At 45.9% G+C, this 15,135-nt stretch overlaps 1 protein-coding gene across 3 annotated transcripts in view; it reads right to left on the bottom strand.

The window, feature by feature from the left end:
- Rbms2 (RNA binding motif single stranded interacting protein 2) overlaps positions 1-14,182 on the bottom strand; it is a 58,902-nt gene extending 44,720 nt beyond the window's left edge. Inside the window, exons 1-2 of one of the 3 annotated variants that reach the window (XM_038314912.2) lie at positions 14,080-14,182; positions 9,046-9,106 (exon numbers count right to left, since the gene is read on the bottom strand). Coding sequence is in view for 1 of the 3 variants with exons in the window: in XM_038314911.2 (XP_038170839.1) it covers positions 5,845-5,910 (66 nt within the window). In the remaining 2 variants the exon portion in view is untranslated. Of the gene's footprint in view, positions 1-5,844; positions 5,982-9,045; positions 9,107-9,242; positions 9,509-14,079 lie in introns of those variants that run through there. The other 2 variants (XM_038314913.2, XM_038314911.2) reach the window with 2 other exon arrangements.
- Positions 14,183-15,135: the final 953 nt, after the last annotated feature.

Raw genomic sequence — 15,135 nt, 5'->3', positions numbered from 1 at the left:
CCCCTTAGAATCCACATGAAACCAAGCATAGCCTCATGTGCCTATAACCCATCTCTGGGACGGGGAGAAGCAGATCCCCAGAACTCCCCAGTAAAGACAGCCTGGCTGGAAAACTCCCCTCCTCCCTCCCCCACCCACAGGCATAATAAATAAGAAAGCTGTGACTTTCAGAGAGACTCAGCACCACATGCAAATTATCCCAGCACTTGGGAGGTAGAGACAAGAGGATCAGGAAGTCCCGCGGCTGAGATCAGCCTAGGCTACTTGAGACTATGTCTCTGAACACAAAAGAAACAAGAAAATGATGACAGCCAGGAATTACTCGGAGAACACCCCTGCTTCTATGTGTGGTCTCTTTTAGAGTCCTGTGCCACCGCGTCTGGCTGTTGCTGTTTTGAGACAGTCTCACTAGGTAGCTGCTTTGGGACTCATCACGTAGACCCAAACTAGACTCCAATTCTGAGCTCTACCTGCCTCTGCCTCCCAAATACTGGGATTAAAAGTATGCAAACACATCCAGCCTTTTTGTGTTGTGAAGACAGGGTCCCGAGTATCCCAGGTTGGCCTTGATCTTGCCAAGTAAACCAGGATGACCCTGGACTTCTGAGCGCCCCCCCCCCCCCCCCCCCCCCCCCCCCCGCAACGTTGCAAGTACCGGGATGGCAGGACCCTCTGCACGTTGGTTTTGAGATGCTTGGCTGGAGCCCAGAGCCTCACGGATGCTAGGCAAGCAGTTTATTAATAAGCTCCCCATTTTTACTTTATTCTCTAAAAACTGGATTATACTGGCCAGGCCATGGTGGCATACACCTTTAACCCCAGCACTTAAGAGGCAGGTGTATCTCTGTGAGTTCGAGGCCAGCCTGATCTACAGAGCAAGTTCCAGGACAGCCAGGGCTGTTACACAGAGAAACCCTGTCTTGAAAAAACAAAAACAAAATCAAAAAAAAAAAAAAAAAAAAACAAAAAAAAAAAAAATTACACTTTTATTGTGCGCACACACGCTGCAGCACACATGTTGGGGAAATAGTTCCCGTCCCCCCCACCCCCCCACACGTCACAGCAGGCTCTTTTTTTGTTTGTTTGTTTGTTTGTTTGGGGACAGGGTTTCTCTGTAGCTTTGGCCTGTCATAGAACTAGCTCTTGTACACCAGGCTGGCCTCGAATTCACAGAGATCCGCCTGCCTCTGCCTCCCAAGTGCTGGGATTAAAGGCCTGCGCCACCACCACCCCATGAGTTTTATAGTTTTTATGAGACAGGGTCATACTATGAAGCTGGTCTAGTCTAGAAATCATTATGTAGATGAGGCTGGCCTCAAACTTGGGTCTCTGAGGGTGAGGGCTTCAGGAGTGTGCAGCTTCAGCCTGTTTATGGGGTGCTGGGAGCTGGAGACTTCCAGGGCTTCATGTGTGTTGAACAAGAACTCTACCAAATAAGCTGCATCCTGACCCCACCCCTTGTCTTCCGTTTGAGGCCTGGGCTCATGGACTCAAAAACTCACTGTGTAGTTGAGGATGACCTTGAACTCCTAACCCTCCTCCTGCCTCTATCTTCCAAGTGTTGGTTCCCACAGAACGCCTGGATGACAGACGTGTGACATTCAGCTTTTGTCCTAGACTGATTCTTGCAGTGTGACAGAGGCTACCCGGGACTTGTGGCAATCTTCCTGCCTCTGCTTCCTACACGCTGGGTCTGTGCCCCCACACCTGCAGGGAAACTGTCTCAGTATGACGTCTGGAAAAAGTACACCAAACTACCGGCAGACATGTCCTGCAGGAGTGGGGTCTGAGCAAGAGATGATAGACGTGAAGAAACTACAAGACTTTATTTTACAACTCTTTTCGTTCTTATTTTTAAAAGAGCGCATTTTATGGTTATCACTAAAAATTAACAAAAGATTTTTAAATTTCTCTTTCTTTCTCTCTCTTTGTTTTAGTTTTTGAGACAGGGTTTCTCTATGTAGTCCTGGCTGCCCTGGATCTCAGAACAGGCCAGATTTGAACTCAGAGATCTGCGTGCCTCTGTAGGGATTTAAAGATGTGTGACACTAGACCAAGTTACTTGTTTGCTTTCTGAGACAAGTTCTCTCTACGTAGACCAGAACTAGCCTTAAATTCACAGAAGGCTACCATGCACATCCCAAGATATTTAAAAAAAAAAAATTATTTATTTATTTATCATGTATACAACATTCTTTTCATGTGTGCTTGAATGCCAGAAGAGGGCACCAGATCTCATTATAGATGGCTGTGAGCCACCATGTGGTTGCTGGGAATTGAACTCAGGACCTCTGGAAGAGCAGCCAGTGCTCTTAACCTCTGAGCCATCTCTCCAGCCCTCCACATCCCAAGATCTTTAAAATTGTTAACTTTAGGTAAAAAGTGCACAAAATGGATTGGAAAGATGGCTTAGTAGTTAAGAGCACTGGCTGTTCTTTCAAAGTACCAAGGCGGGGTTCCCAGCACCCACTGCTGTCTGTTGACTCCAGTTTCAGGGGTTCAACAGCTTTTCTGGCCTCCAAAGGCAACAGGCACAAATGTGGTGTGCAGACATACCTGCAGACAAAACACCCATACACATTAAAAAAAAATGCACAAATTGCTTTGCCTGGTGGTGCTTGCCAGTAATCCCGGGCGTCTGGAGACTGGAGCCAGCCGGGAGGGCTGCTCTGTTTGAGGGCACCTTGGTCTACACAGCTAGAGTAAGTTTCAAGTCAATCAGGGTTGCACAGTAAGAACTGAAACAGCAAAGAAAAAATAAAAGAAAAAAAGAAAGAAAAAAGAAAAAACAGCACACGAGAAAATACATTGAAACTCTTTGTTTCCTGAAACATAGAAACAAATGCGTCAAACTATCAAACTCATCTGTCAACAGCAAGATAAAGAGCAAACAGCTGTGTCTTAGTTCATATGCCTGGAATTCACGGGTCCATACACACGCACACACGAAATCAGTCATATGTCTCAGTTCATATGCCTGGAATTCATGAGTCCATACACACGCACACACGAAATCAGTCATATGTCTCAGTTCATATGCCTGGAATTCATGAGTCCATACACACGCACACACGAAATCAGTCATATGTCTCAGTTCACATGCCTGGAATTCATGAGTCCATACACACACACACAAGAAATCAGTCATATGTCTTAGTTCATATGCCCGGAATTCATAAGGCCATACATACATACATACATACACACACGAAATCAGTCATATGTCTCAGTTCATATGACTGGAATTCATAAGGCCATACATACATACACACATACAAATGAAATCGGTCATATGTCTCAGTTCATATTTCACAAATTCACAAGTACACACACACACAATGTGCACAGCTGCAATATGCAAATACAACTTCCAATGTTTTAGAACATTGACTGTAAGAATCTGAAGACTTTTATTTTCACCGAACACTTTCATTTACTTATTTTGTGTATGTAGAGGTCAGAGGACAACCTGTGGGAGTCTCCTTCTACCACGGGGGTTCTGGGGATGGAACTCATGTCCTCGGGCTTGAAAGCACGACCTTTGCCAGCTGAGCCATCTTAACAGACCCCCAAAGACTTTTTAAATTTTTTTACTCTCTTTTATTATTATTATTAGTGTGTATCTAGTATGTGTGCGTGAGCACGTACACATGCCCCACTGTGTGTGTGTGTGTGTGTGTGTGTGTAGGTCAGAGGACAAACGTCAGGAAGGGAGTGATTCGCTCTTTCTTCCATGGGACCTGAGGCTGGAAATCAGGTCATCGGGTTTGTGTGGCAATTGCTTTTCCCCACAGAGCCCCTCTCACCAGCCCCCAGAATTCTTGACCATACATTAGTAACAATGCAGATGTCCCCCCTTCTAGCCACCCAGACCTTATAAATTATCAGGAAGAGATACAAGATTAAATCCAAACCCTCAGTCCTATCTCTCGCTGCTCGCACTCCCCTACGCTTAGAATCTAAACATTAGGCTGTGTGCTTAGTTGCCAAGTGCGTGTCTAGCATGTGCAAGGCCGTAAGTTCCAGCCCCCAAACCAGAAAACGGAATCTGCACCCTAAACACCTCTCCTAATCCACAGGGAGTGGAGAGCTGAGAAAAGGCAGCTTCGATATATTCAGATCAGAAGCTCATTCCGTTTTTATTTTAACAGTTATCCGGAGAAACTTGAATGGAAGAAGAATCAGGAAGGAGCTGTAATGGGAGCTCTGGGGAGGCTAAGCCAGCAGTATCACAGTTTGAGGACCAGGCTGGGCTACATAATAGAAACCCTACTGAAAACAAAAGGAAGAAGAGGAAAAAAAGAAGAAAAAGAAAAAAGATCCGGGTACAGTGGTCCATCCCATCCATGCCCGTGATCCTAGAAGGGCAGCAGCAAATTCAAGACCAGCCTGGGCTACAGAGTGAGTTCTAGCCTGGGGTAAAGAGGGAGGTCACATCTCAAAACCCCAAAACTTACAAAAAAAAAAAAAAGAAAAAGAAAAAGAAAGAGAGAGAGAAACTTTTCTACAGTACTATATACATTTGAGAAGAATAAGATAGATGGCCTATTCCCCTTTCAAACAAACATAGATATAAATGAATAATATATGCAACATGAAATCAGACTATACATTATCATATTGATACATTATGTATATAATATAATAAAAATATGTATAGACCTGCTTTCTTTTTTCTTTCTTTCTTTTGGTTTTTTAAGATAGGGTTTCTTGTGTGGCCCTGGCTGTCCTGGAACTTGATCTGTAGACCACAATGGTCTTGAACTCAGAACTCAAAGATCTGCCTGCCTCTGCCTCCTAAGTGCTAGGATTAATGGCCCGTGCCACCGCATGGCTGTAGAGTTTTATTTCTGTAGGCACAGAAACAGAATGAATGCCACATAAACTAAGACCTCACTAGGGTCCTGCCCTGATGAGATACTATAGTGTTTCAGTCTCTGAAATGGTCTCCTTCAGGTCCAGGAGGACATGAATCTTTCTCTAGCTCCAACATTCCATCAGAGAAGCTAAGCACAGAACTCTGGAAGAACAATGTCCAGAATGGGCTGGAAGTTCTCCTGCTAAAGTTCTTCTCCAGCACTGTGCGCCACGAGACACCAGGAAACTGCCAAGGAGTTCTCTGGCAAAGACTGTCCATCCTCTCCAGGCTCTCTGTTCACTCACCCATAGCTCAGCTTCTCAGGCAAGCCACGGGTTAATCATAAAGACTCCAGGAATCCTTGCTGAGCCTGCTATCTGCAGGGTTCCAAGTATCCGCTCGAAAGGCAAGACCCAAAGATCACAGAGGCTCCTGCCTGAATCCCAAAGCATGTTATCTCCCCCCAACTTCCTCTGCCAGATGGGTGGGATTGGAGTAGGGGTTAGGGTCTCCAGTCTTAGAAACCAAACTCCAATTCTTGAGGAAGCCCGTAGTTCTCTCCTGCATACCTGCGACTTCGGCTGTGGTTTGTGTAAAAAGTGAGGTGGGGTTAGGGGAAGACACAATTAGCCAACGGGTGGAGAAGAATGAGCCCTAGGGACAAGGTTCGGGATGACAACACTGTCCCCAATAAACATGGGCACCAACAGCAGACAGTGTCAAACTAACTTCGTTTCACAAGATACAAACTCACAAAGCTGACTGTTTTATTCCGCCGGCCATCTCCGGCCTCACAAACCCTGGATCTAAAGTCCTTCAACTCGGGAACCAGGTGCGAAAAGGCAGGGAAATAAGGGGCAGAAGCAGAGGCGCTGAGCGGGGAGAAAGGAATCTAGTTCCCCTCTTAAGGAGAATGCGTAAACCAAGGGCACTCCCGGACCCCCTCGGAAAGGAAGGAGCAAGATTCCTCAAAAGCATTTTCCTACCTTCTTGTTGTTCTTGTTATACCCAAAAGTCGAAATCCCAGGCCTGGAAGTCACTGATAGCAGCATGTTTTCTTTACTGTTAGAGAACTAAGAGAAAGGAGAGAAGGAAAGGGAGGGGGTGGAGAGGGTAGTGGGGAGGAGGGGGGGAAAGGAGAGGGAGAGAGGAAGGGAGGGAAAGAGGGAGGGAAAGGGAAAAGGGGAGGGGGAGGAGAAAGGGGAGAAAAGGAGCGAGCAAGAGAGAGAGAGAGAGGAGGGGCTGCGGGGAAGAATGAGCTAGGTCTGCCTCGCGTCGCTGACAGAAGTTAACCGAGAGGCAGGACAAGCCACCTTCCACTGGGTCCTAATGCCAGGATGTTCTTCTAGTCTGGTTTGTTTTCCATAAGCTTAGTCCTTGGAGCTAGAGAGAAGAGTTCTTAGGTCTAATCCCTGTCAAATGTCAATAACAGGCCCCATTCCCCTCACGAACAAGTTTCATTACTGCAAAAAGACATTATCCTACTATCAATAAAAGGCAAACATTTTTGTTGTTGTTTTGATTTGGTTTGAAACTTTCTTTCCCTCAAATCTCAGCTACAAGATTTCAAGCTCAGCCTGCAAGATGGCTTAGTGGTAAAGGTTGCCAAGCCTAAAGTCCTCAGATCTACAGGTAGAAGGAGGAGGAACAAAACTGTTCTCTGACCCCCACAAGCATGCACTGTGCACGCCATTCAAAATAATGTACTAGATTTTTTTTTTTTTTTAAGATTTCAAGTCTAATGCCGGGCGGTGGTGGCGCACGCCTTTAATCCCAGCACTCAGGAGGCAGAGGCAGATGGATCTCTGTGAGTTCGAGGCCAGCCTGGTCTACAAGAGCTAGTTCCAGGACAGGCTCCAAATGCCACAGAGAAACTCTGTCTCGAAAAACCAAAAAAAAAAAAAAAAAAGAGATTTCAAATCTGATATAAAAGGACCCTGCCCCCCCCCCCTCACTCTGCCTTCCAGAGCATGTATAGGAAACTATATTGTGTGAGACGAGCTTGGAGCTCAAACTACCTTATATTTAGGCTGATTTTTTGTTTTGTTTGTTTTTGTTTTTCAAGACTGGATTTCTCCTGTTTCTGTCTTTGGAGCCTGTCCTGGAACTAGCTCTTGTAGACCAGGCTGGCCTCGAACTCACAGAAGATCTGCCTGCCTCTGCCTCCCGAGTGCTGGGATTAAAGGCGTGCACCACCACCGCCTGGCTATTTATTAGACTGATCTTAACGTATTAAGAAAGAACATGGAGGCTGGAGAGAGGGCTTAGAGGCTAAGAGCATTTGCTGCTCTTCCAGAGGACCCTAGCTTACGCCTGTCAGGCATCCTTATCAGGTGGTTTAGGGACCACCTCTATTGCTCCAGCTTTCACTGTTGCTAGCTCTCTCTCTCCTCTCTCTTCTCTCTCTCCTCTCTCACACTATCACACTCTGTCTCTCACCCTCTCTTCACTCTCTCTCTATACACACAATTTTTAAAAGATAAAAAGAACTTTTGGTGGTCTTATGTGCACCTGGTGTTTGGCCCTGCCTGTGTGTCAGCGAGGCTATCAGATCCCCTGGACCACAGTTTACAGAAGGTGCTGAGCCCCATGGAACCTGGGTCCTCTGGAAGAGCTGCCTCTTAACCTCTTAACTGCCGAGCCAGTCTCCAGCCCAGAAAATGAATCTTTAAGAAAAGCAAGTAAATAAGTAAATAATAATAGTAGTGAAAACACAAGCTCGTGGCCTGGAAATGGTGATGCGCCGTGTAAAGCTGTCAGTGCAGCACACGCGAGGGACGACCCACCCACCGAGTCTGAGGCCAGAGGGCCAGCCTGATCTTCAGAACAGTGTGGCTAGCCAAGGCCAGAGAGATGGAGGAACACACCAAGAGGATGAGGCAGGAGGATCACAAGTGCACGGCCAGCCTAGGCTCTAGGTTCCTCTCTCTCTCTCTCTCTCTCTCTCAGTCTCTCTCGCTCTTCTTCTCTCGCTCGCCCGTCTCGTCATCCTCCTTCATGTCCTCTCTCCTCTCTCATCCTCTCTCTTTTGGATGAATGGTTCGATTCAGTTGTTGGCACCACATGGTTAAAGGGAGAACCCACTCCCAGAAGTTGTTCTCTCTGACCTGCACACGCGCTGTGGCATGCACAGCCCAACACACACACACACACACACACACACACACACAAAATGTAGTAAGCAGAACGAAGGTGAATGCACAAAGAGCAGACACGAATTAGCTCCATGATGGGAAAGACAGGCTGACGTCAGCTCTCCCGCTTCAGAGTCTCAGCAAGGAAGGTGCCTCAGCAGGCATGGTGGCTCATTCATGCCTTCAATCACAGCAAAAACCAAAATAATAAATAATAAAAGCCATCCAGCAGAACAATTTCAGGAAGCTCGGGCTTGGCGATTTTTGAACAAGTGGAAGCCTTTATCGTCTACTTTTGGTGGCAGCAGGGATCAAAACCAAGGCTCCATTCGGTATCCGCTCAGCGCTCCACCACTCCGCTAAGCTATACAAAGTAATGTCTTCAGCCCAAGAGAAGCTATCTTATTTATTATTATTTAACTATTTATGTAAGGTGGGGCCTCATCTGCAGCCTCTCACTGACCTCAAACCCATTATCCCCCTGCCGTAGTGCAGGGCTACTGTATAGACACGCTCAAGAGTGCCTTCTTTGTTTGTGTGTTTGTTTGGTTTGGTTGTTTGGTTTGATGATGCCAGGTGACCTGGAGCTTTGCCACGGAGCCACATTCCCGGCCCCCAGCTTATACTTGATGCTTCTTTTTAAAGTTAGCTTTATTTAAATCATGTGTGAGTATTATATATCACGTGTGTTCCTGGTGCCTATGGAGGTCAGAAGAGGGCATCAGATGCCCTAAAACTGCAGACACAGATGTTTGTGAGCCACCATGTGGGTGCTGGGAATCAAACTTCGGTCCTCTGTATTAGCTTCTTAACCAACCAAATCAAACTCTCCAGCCCTGTTTGATATTTTTAAGACAGGGTCTCAAGTAGCCCAAGCTGTGGTTGGGCTCCACACAGCCAGAAATGATGAACTCCTAATCCTCATGCCTGCTTTTCTGATGGCTAGGCCACAGATTACACCACCTTGCACCTTGCCCAACGCTTTTCGACTTTTTATTCTATTATTTTCTTAGCCCTTAAACCCCTAAGCTTAAACAAGTAGAAAACACTCACCAGGTGTGGAATTTCTCGCCACGCTGAATGAAGTTCGCAGAGTTAGGATATCGTCTCTGAGCTGTCAAAGAAAGAAGAAACCATAACTCTTTTAAAAACTCACAAAAGTCTCACAAAGGAGGAGGAGATGAGACTTTTTAGGAAAGAAGAAATAGAACGTAAGAGACAAGAATCCCACGCAGTCGCGGTAAACTCACCTCCAGTCTGCCCTCGAAGGAACGGCTGTAGCAAGAAAAGAAAACTTAAGAATGACCCACAGAAGTCCACCCATCTGACCAGAAAAGGGAGGGAGACCGACGGGCCTCAGAGCCCCTCCTCAGTCCTCCTGGCTGCCATCAACACAGGCTCCAAACCCTCTCTGAAATGAAGCTCTGCTTGCTGGCTTTCCCGTTTACTGTTTTGCTGTGATAACGGGACAGCCAGCGCCAGCACTGCAGAGTAAACACATGCGGAGCTATCCCCAGCTCTGCTCTCATTTACAACAGGACAGGAAGCGCCTGCTCTACAGGGACACAGGAAGGGTGGGGACAGCCTCAACGTGGGAATCGTGGGAATGGGCCCCTGCGCATGGAAATGGGAGTTCAGGACAGCACAAAAGTAAATAACAGCATCTCTCAGGGACACCCACATTTTTCAAGAACTTCCTTTTCCACCCTCAGAAGCTTTCATTTACCATATCCTGACCCATCTATCTAAATATCTAAATGATATTAACTGGTATCTCACCATGGTAGGGCTATTACACAGAAAAACCCCATCTCAAAAAAAAGTAATAATAATAAATTGGTGTATTTGTGTGTGTCTAATTGTGTGGTTTTGTGTGTGTCTAATTGTGTGGTTTTGTTGTTGTCGCTGTTTGCTGTTGTTGCTCCAGACAGGGCTTCTCTTCCCAGAATTTGCTCTGTAGACCAGGCTGGTCTCGAACTCACAGAGATCCTACTGCCTCTGCCTCCCGAGTGCTGGGATTAAAGGCGTGCACCATCACTGCCCGTCTAATCTATAAAAAGTAGAATTGTCTTATCTCTTCTGAGTCAAGTCTCACTATGCAGCCTCCACTGGCCCCAACTCAATGATGCATTGATACATAAAAGCATCAATATACATACTAACCAATATTGGCCAGTGTTTTTATATATGTATACATTGTATAATGTTTATACCAGGTAAAACATCTGTCCCTTCTAACACTTATCATTTGTGATGAAAACATTCATTTTTTTTGTCTTCCTAGAGGCAGGGTTTTTTTTTCTATTTTTAAAAATTGATATTTATTGAGCTCTCCATTTTTCTCTGCTCCCCTCCCTGCCTCTCCCCTCCCCCTTTTATCCTCCCCCAAGGTCCCATGCTCTCAATTTACTCAGGAGATCTTGTCTTTTTCTACTTTCTACTTCCCATGTAGATTAGATTTATGTAAGTCTCTCTTATTGTCTGCATTGTAGTCTAAATTCCCTGGGATTGTTGTTTGTAGGCTGGCTTTTCTTTGCTTATGTTTTAAAAACCACCTATGAGGGGCTGGAGAGATGGCTCAGAGGTTAAGAGCATTGCCTGCTCTTCCAAAGGTCCTGAGTTCAATTCCCAGCAAACCACATGGTGGCTCACAACCATCTGTAGTGGGGTTCTGGTGCCCTCTTCTGGCCTGCAGGCATACACACAGACAGAATATTGTATACATAATAAATAAATAAATAAATAAATAATAAAATATTTAAAAAATAAAATAAAATAAAATAAAAACCACCTATGAGTGAGTACATGTGATAATTGTCTTTCTGTGTCTGGGTTACCTCATTCAAAATAATGTTTTCTAGCTCCATCCATTTTCCTGCAAAATTCAAGATCTCATTATTTTTCCTGCTGTGTTAGTACTCCATTGTGTAAATGTACCGCATTTTGAGGTAGGGTTTTGTTAACAATTTAGTCCAGTCCCTCAACTCACCCTGAGAGAACTACTTCACATGTTTGAAACCTTAAAATATTTACTTTTATTTGTGTGTGTGTGTGTGTGCACATTCAAATTCCATAGTGTGCTTGTAGTTACAGAAGGACTCTCAAGCTGTTCCGGGAGCTAGTTCCTTCCTTGGGCGGGAGTATGGAACTCGGGTCCCAGACCCATGCACAGGTGCCTCCACCTGCTAACACACCATCTTCACGTTTTTTAAAACAGTCCCTTGTACCTCAGACTTTTCTCATTTGTAAAATGAAGTAAATAATTATCTATTTTCTAGCATTTTAAGTGAAACAATGAAGCCATTCTATGCAGCAGCCTAAGTAGGGAACACCCAGCTGTTATCGTGATTAGTTACTGTCTCCCAGTTGCACCCCTTTGAGTGTCATGTGACCAACACGGAAGACCTTAAGAGAACATTTCTGGAAACAGTACCTTAGTGCATTCAAGATTACGCTATAGGCCGTCAAGATGGCTCAGCTGGTAAGGATGCCTGCTGCAAGCCTGACAGCTCAGAGCCTGGAACCTACAGCGGCAAGAGAAACCATCTCCAAAGTTGTCCTCCGGCGTCCATACGTATGCCATGCCACGTGGCTGTTCGAGTGCAATACATCTCAGCAATGGAAAACTTAAACTAACTTAAATACTAAGACTCTCCTAGGACTACTGGGAGCTGAGGCTGACACCTGTGATCTTAGCACGACCGCTGGAGGATTTCCAGAGTTCCGACACGCCTGGTCTACACGGGCATCCCAAGCCAACCAGGGCTGCGTGGTGAAACCCTGTTAGCAAATAAAGCAGATTCTAGGATGGGCTAAGGAGGTTTCAGCTACACACCAGGAAAACACCCGATAACTTCCGCAGTAGTTAGCAGATCTTCACAGCAGCTAGGCCTGCCACTTTTCTAAGCTCTAACTCGAAAAGCATGACCCCCCGCCCCCGGGAGACTTTCTCCTCCCCGCCCCCCTCCAGCGCAGCTGCTCGCAAGCCTCCCCTGATGAATCCTGCCTGCTTTCTTGGACCCTAACTCAAAAGGCATTAACTTTCTTTCTTCCCTCTTTAATTCGCCTCCTCCTCTTGGCCTCTGTCAAGACTGAGAGTTTTGACTGCCCTGTTTTTTGTTTTGTTTTTGTTTTGTTTTCCTTTCAAACTCTGATTTAAAAAAACAAAACACAAAACAAAACAAAACAAAACAAAAAAAAAAAAAAAAACAGCTCTGAGCTTCAAAGGAACATTTTTAAAATGGGGGGGAAAAAGTTTAAAACAAGGCATGGTGGCACACGCCTGTGAATCCCAGCACCCCGGAACATTCTGAAGCTCAAGGTTATCCTCAGCTACCTGGTGAGCATGAGGCCATCCTGGGCTATAGAACCAGATTCAGAAAGGAGGGAGAGACAACAGATAAGTCTTGAGTCACATAAAGTCATACTTCCCCTGGTATACTACTACATTTTCGTAGTCTATCCAATAATTTAGGGCCACAGAAGTGAAATGTCCCAGAATACACACATGATAGAAAAGTCAGGTCAAAGCGCACAGACAACAGTAACTAGAGACTGCAATTCGGTGAGTCACACACGTTTTGGGGTGCTGGATGTCAAACCCAAGTCCAGCAGAGTGTGTCTGCTGTGAGCTTCATCCTGGTTTTGTGAGGGGGAGGGGAAGGCAGCAGGGTCCTAAGGTTCTGCTCCGGAGGGTCGGGAGAACCCTAGCCCTCCAGCATGGCTCCTGCCTTTCTGTTTCCTTTCGTTAAGCTGTTCACACTTTCTCCATTGAGGTCAATTTCTAATTCTTAGGTCCCACAGTCCAGCATTAGGTTCTTTTGTTTTTGTTTGGTTTTCTTGAGAGGGGCTCTCTCTATGTTGCTCAACCTGGTTCCTAACCCAACTCCTAACTATTCTCCTGAGGAGGTAGAATTACAGGCAACACCACTAAGTTGCTTTGGGAGGGAGTAGAAATTATTTGTAATATCTTTTAGGAAGAAAACATTTACACCTTCTGATTTCGAAGCGACTAGTTTGGAACTTCTCGTAGAATGTGCACTGGAGGAAAAACACCCTTGCTGGAGATGCGACCGCACATGCTCAAGCATTTGGGAGGCAGAGGCAGGCTAGATCTTTGTTGGATTTGAGACTACATAGTGAGAGCCAGGACTGCGGGGGCTACAAAGTGGGATTCCATCTCAATACCACCCCCCCAAAAAACACGAAAAAGCCATTTTGTGACTGTGTGTATATACCAGCCAAAGCCATAAGAGGGTGTTAAACCTCCTGCAGCTGGGGTTTCAAGAAGCAGTGTACACACTGGGAGTCCATACTCGGGGGCCCTCTGAGAAACAGCAAGCACACCTAGCCCTCTGAGACTCATCTATCCAGAACACCAAACACATGGTCTCAGTCTCACAGCATTGCCCAGACTTTCCTGGAGGTTAGTTTCTGAAAAAATGCAACAACACGGTTGACTGTAGTTACACAGGCCTGGAATCCCAGCCCTTGAGATGTAGAGGTAAAGGATTTGGATTCAGAGCTGGAGAACTCTCCATTACATAATGACTTTGGGGCCAGCCTAGAGTACACAAGACCGCCCCTCCTCCCCTCCCCCCCTCCCCCTCCCCGCGCGCCCCGGCCTGGGCCCTGACACACGTGGACATCTTTCCCATAAATGACAACGCTGGTGAAATTTCCACCACTCAGGACGCGTGAAGCAGGACAAACTGAATGAGTTCTTCTGGGCCATATGGTAAGATCCTATCTCAAAAAAACAAAACAAGGGGCTGGAGAGATGGCTCAGAGGTTAAGAGCACTGACTGGCTCTTCCAAGGTCCTGAGTTCAATTCCCAGCAACCACATGGTGGCTCACAACCATCTATAATGAGATCTGGTGCCCTCTCAGGGGTTGCAGATACACATGCAGGCAGAGTAATTGTATTCATAATAATAAATAAATAAATCTTTTTAAAAAAATATACTTTCAAGTACGAATCACGAGCATTTAGAGATAGATGGGCTTCGCCTGTCTGAGGGAAGATGTCTGTTATGTGACTGTTGAGTCCTCCCAATCAGGGTGGAGAACTGAGACGAATGAATTACCTGCAGAAGTGGTGGACTCTAGCCAGTGTATGTGTGTCCTCGAAGGCAGGAAGCCCAGCCAGCACGCAGGTGAGGTCTCAGCACACTTCAGCACCTGGGGAATAAAGTCTATCAAAACCAAGGACACTCCCAACAGACCCCATTCCAGATAAAAAAAAAAACTCGCTCCTTTCACTAACGTGTCTGCACTAACAGAAATCATCTAAAACATTGAATTTTTCTCATGTAAAGAGGAAAAGCAGGGGCTGGAGAGATGGCTCAGCAGTTAAGAGCACTGACTGCTCTTCCAGAGGACCCAGGTTCAATTCCCCAGCACCCACATGGCAGTTCACAACTGTCTGAAAATGCAGTTCCACGAGATCTGACACCTTTACACCCAATGCACATGCAATGAAGTTAAATAAATCATTTTAAAAAAAAAAAGAGAAAAGCAGGGTTAGAAAGAAACAGAAAAAAGAAGGCTTAGAATATAGCTGGTCAGGCACTTGCCTATCGTGACTGAAGCTCTGGGCTTGAGCCCCAGCACCATGTAAAAACAGGTCTGGAGGCACCCACGTGTGTTCCCTGCACTTGGAAGTAAGAAGGACCGGGAGTTCAAGGACATCTTCGCTACCATCCTCAAAGTAGTCGGGATTACGTAAGACTGTCTCAGACAACAAAAAAGAGAGAACACGGGAAAGAGAAGTGTTTTGCCTAAGCATATCTATGTGCTCACAGTGTGTAACACTTGTCTGCCTCCTCAACACCCACGAAGAGAGGCAGAGATCCTTTGGAACAGAGTTACAAGCTACCTTGTGACTGCTGGGAACTGAGCTCTTACATATTGAGTCATCCTCTCCAGGCCCCCTTCACCTCCTGCCCAGCTTTTTGAGACAGAGCCTTACTCTAGAGCACTGGCTGGTTTAGGACTTACTAAGTAGACTAGATTGGCCTCAGACTCACAGAGATCTGCTTGCCTCTGCTCCCCAAAATGCTGGGGCAAAGGCAATGTGCTACTATACCCAACTTGGTTTTTTTTTTTTTTTTTTAAGTTACCAAGGCATAGATTTTTTTTTG

Source organism: Arvicola amphibius, chromosome 17 (genome assembly GCF_903992535.2).
Source record: "Arvicola amphibius chromosome 17, mArvAmp1.2, whole genome shotgun sequence".
Taxonomy (NCBI): Eukaryota; Metazoa; Chordata; class Mammalia; order Rodentia; family Cricetidae; genus Arvicola; species Arvicola amphibius.
The sequence above is the reverse complement of the archived record's forward strand: the minus strand, read 5'-3'. Positions and strand labels throughout refer to the sequence as shown.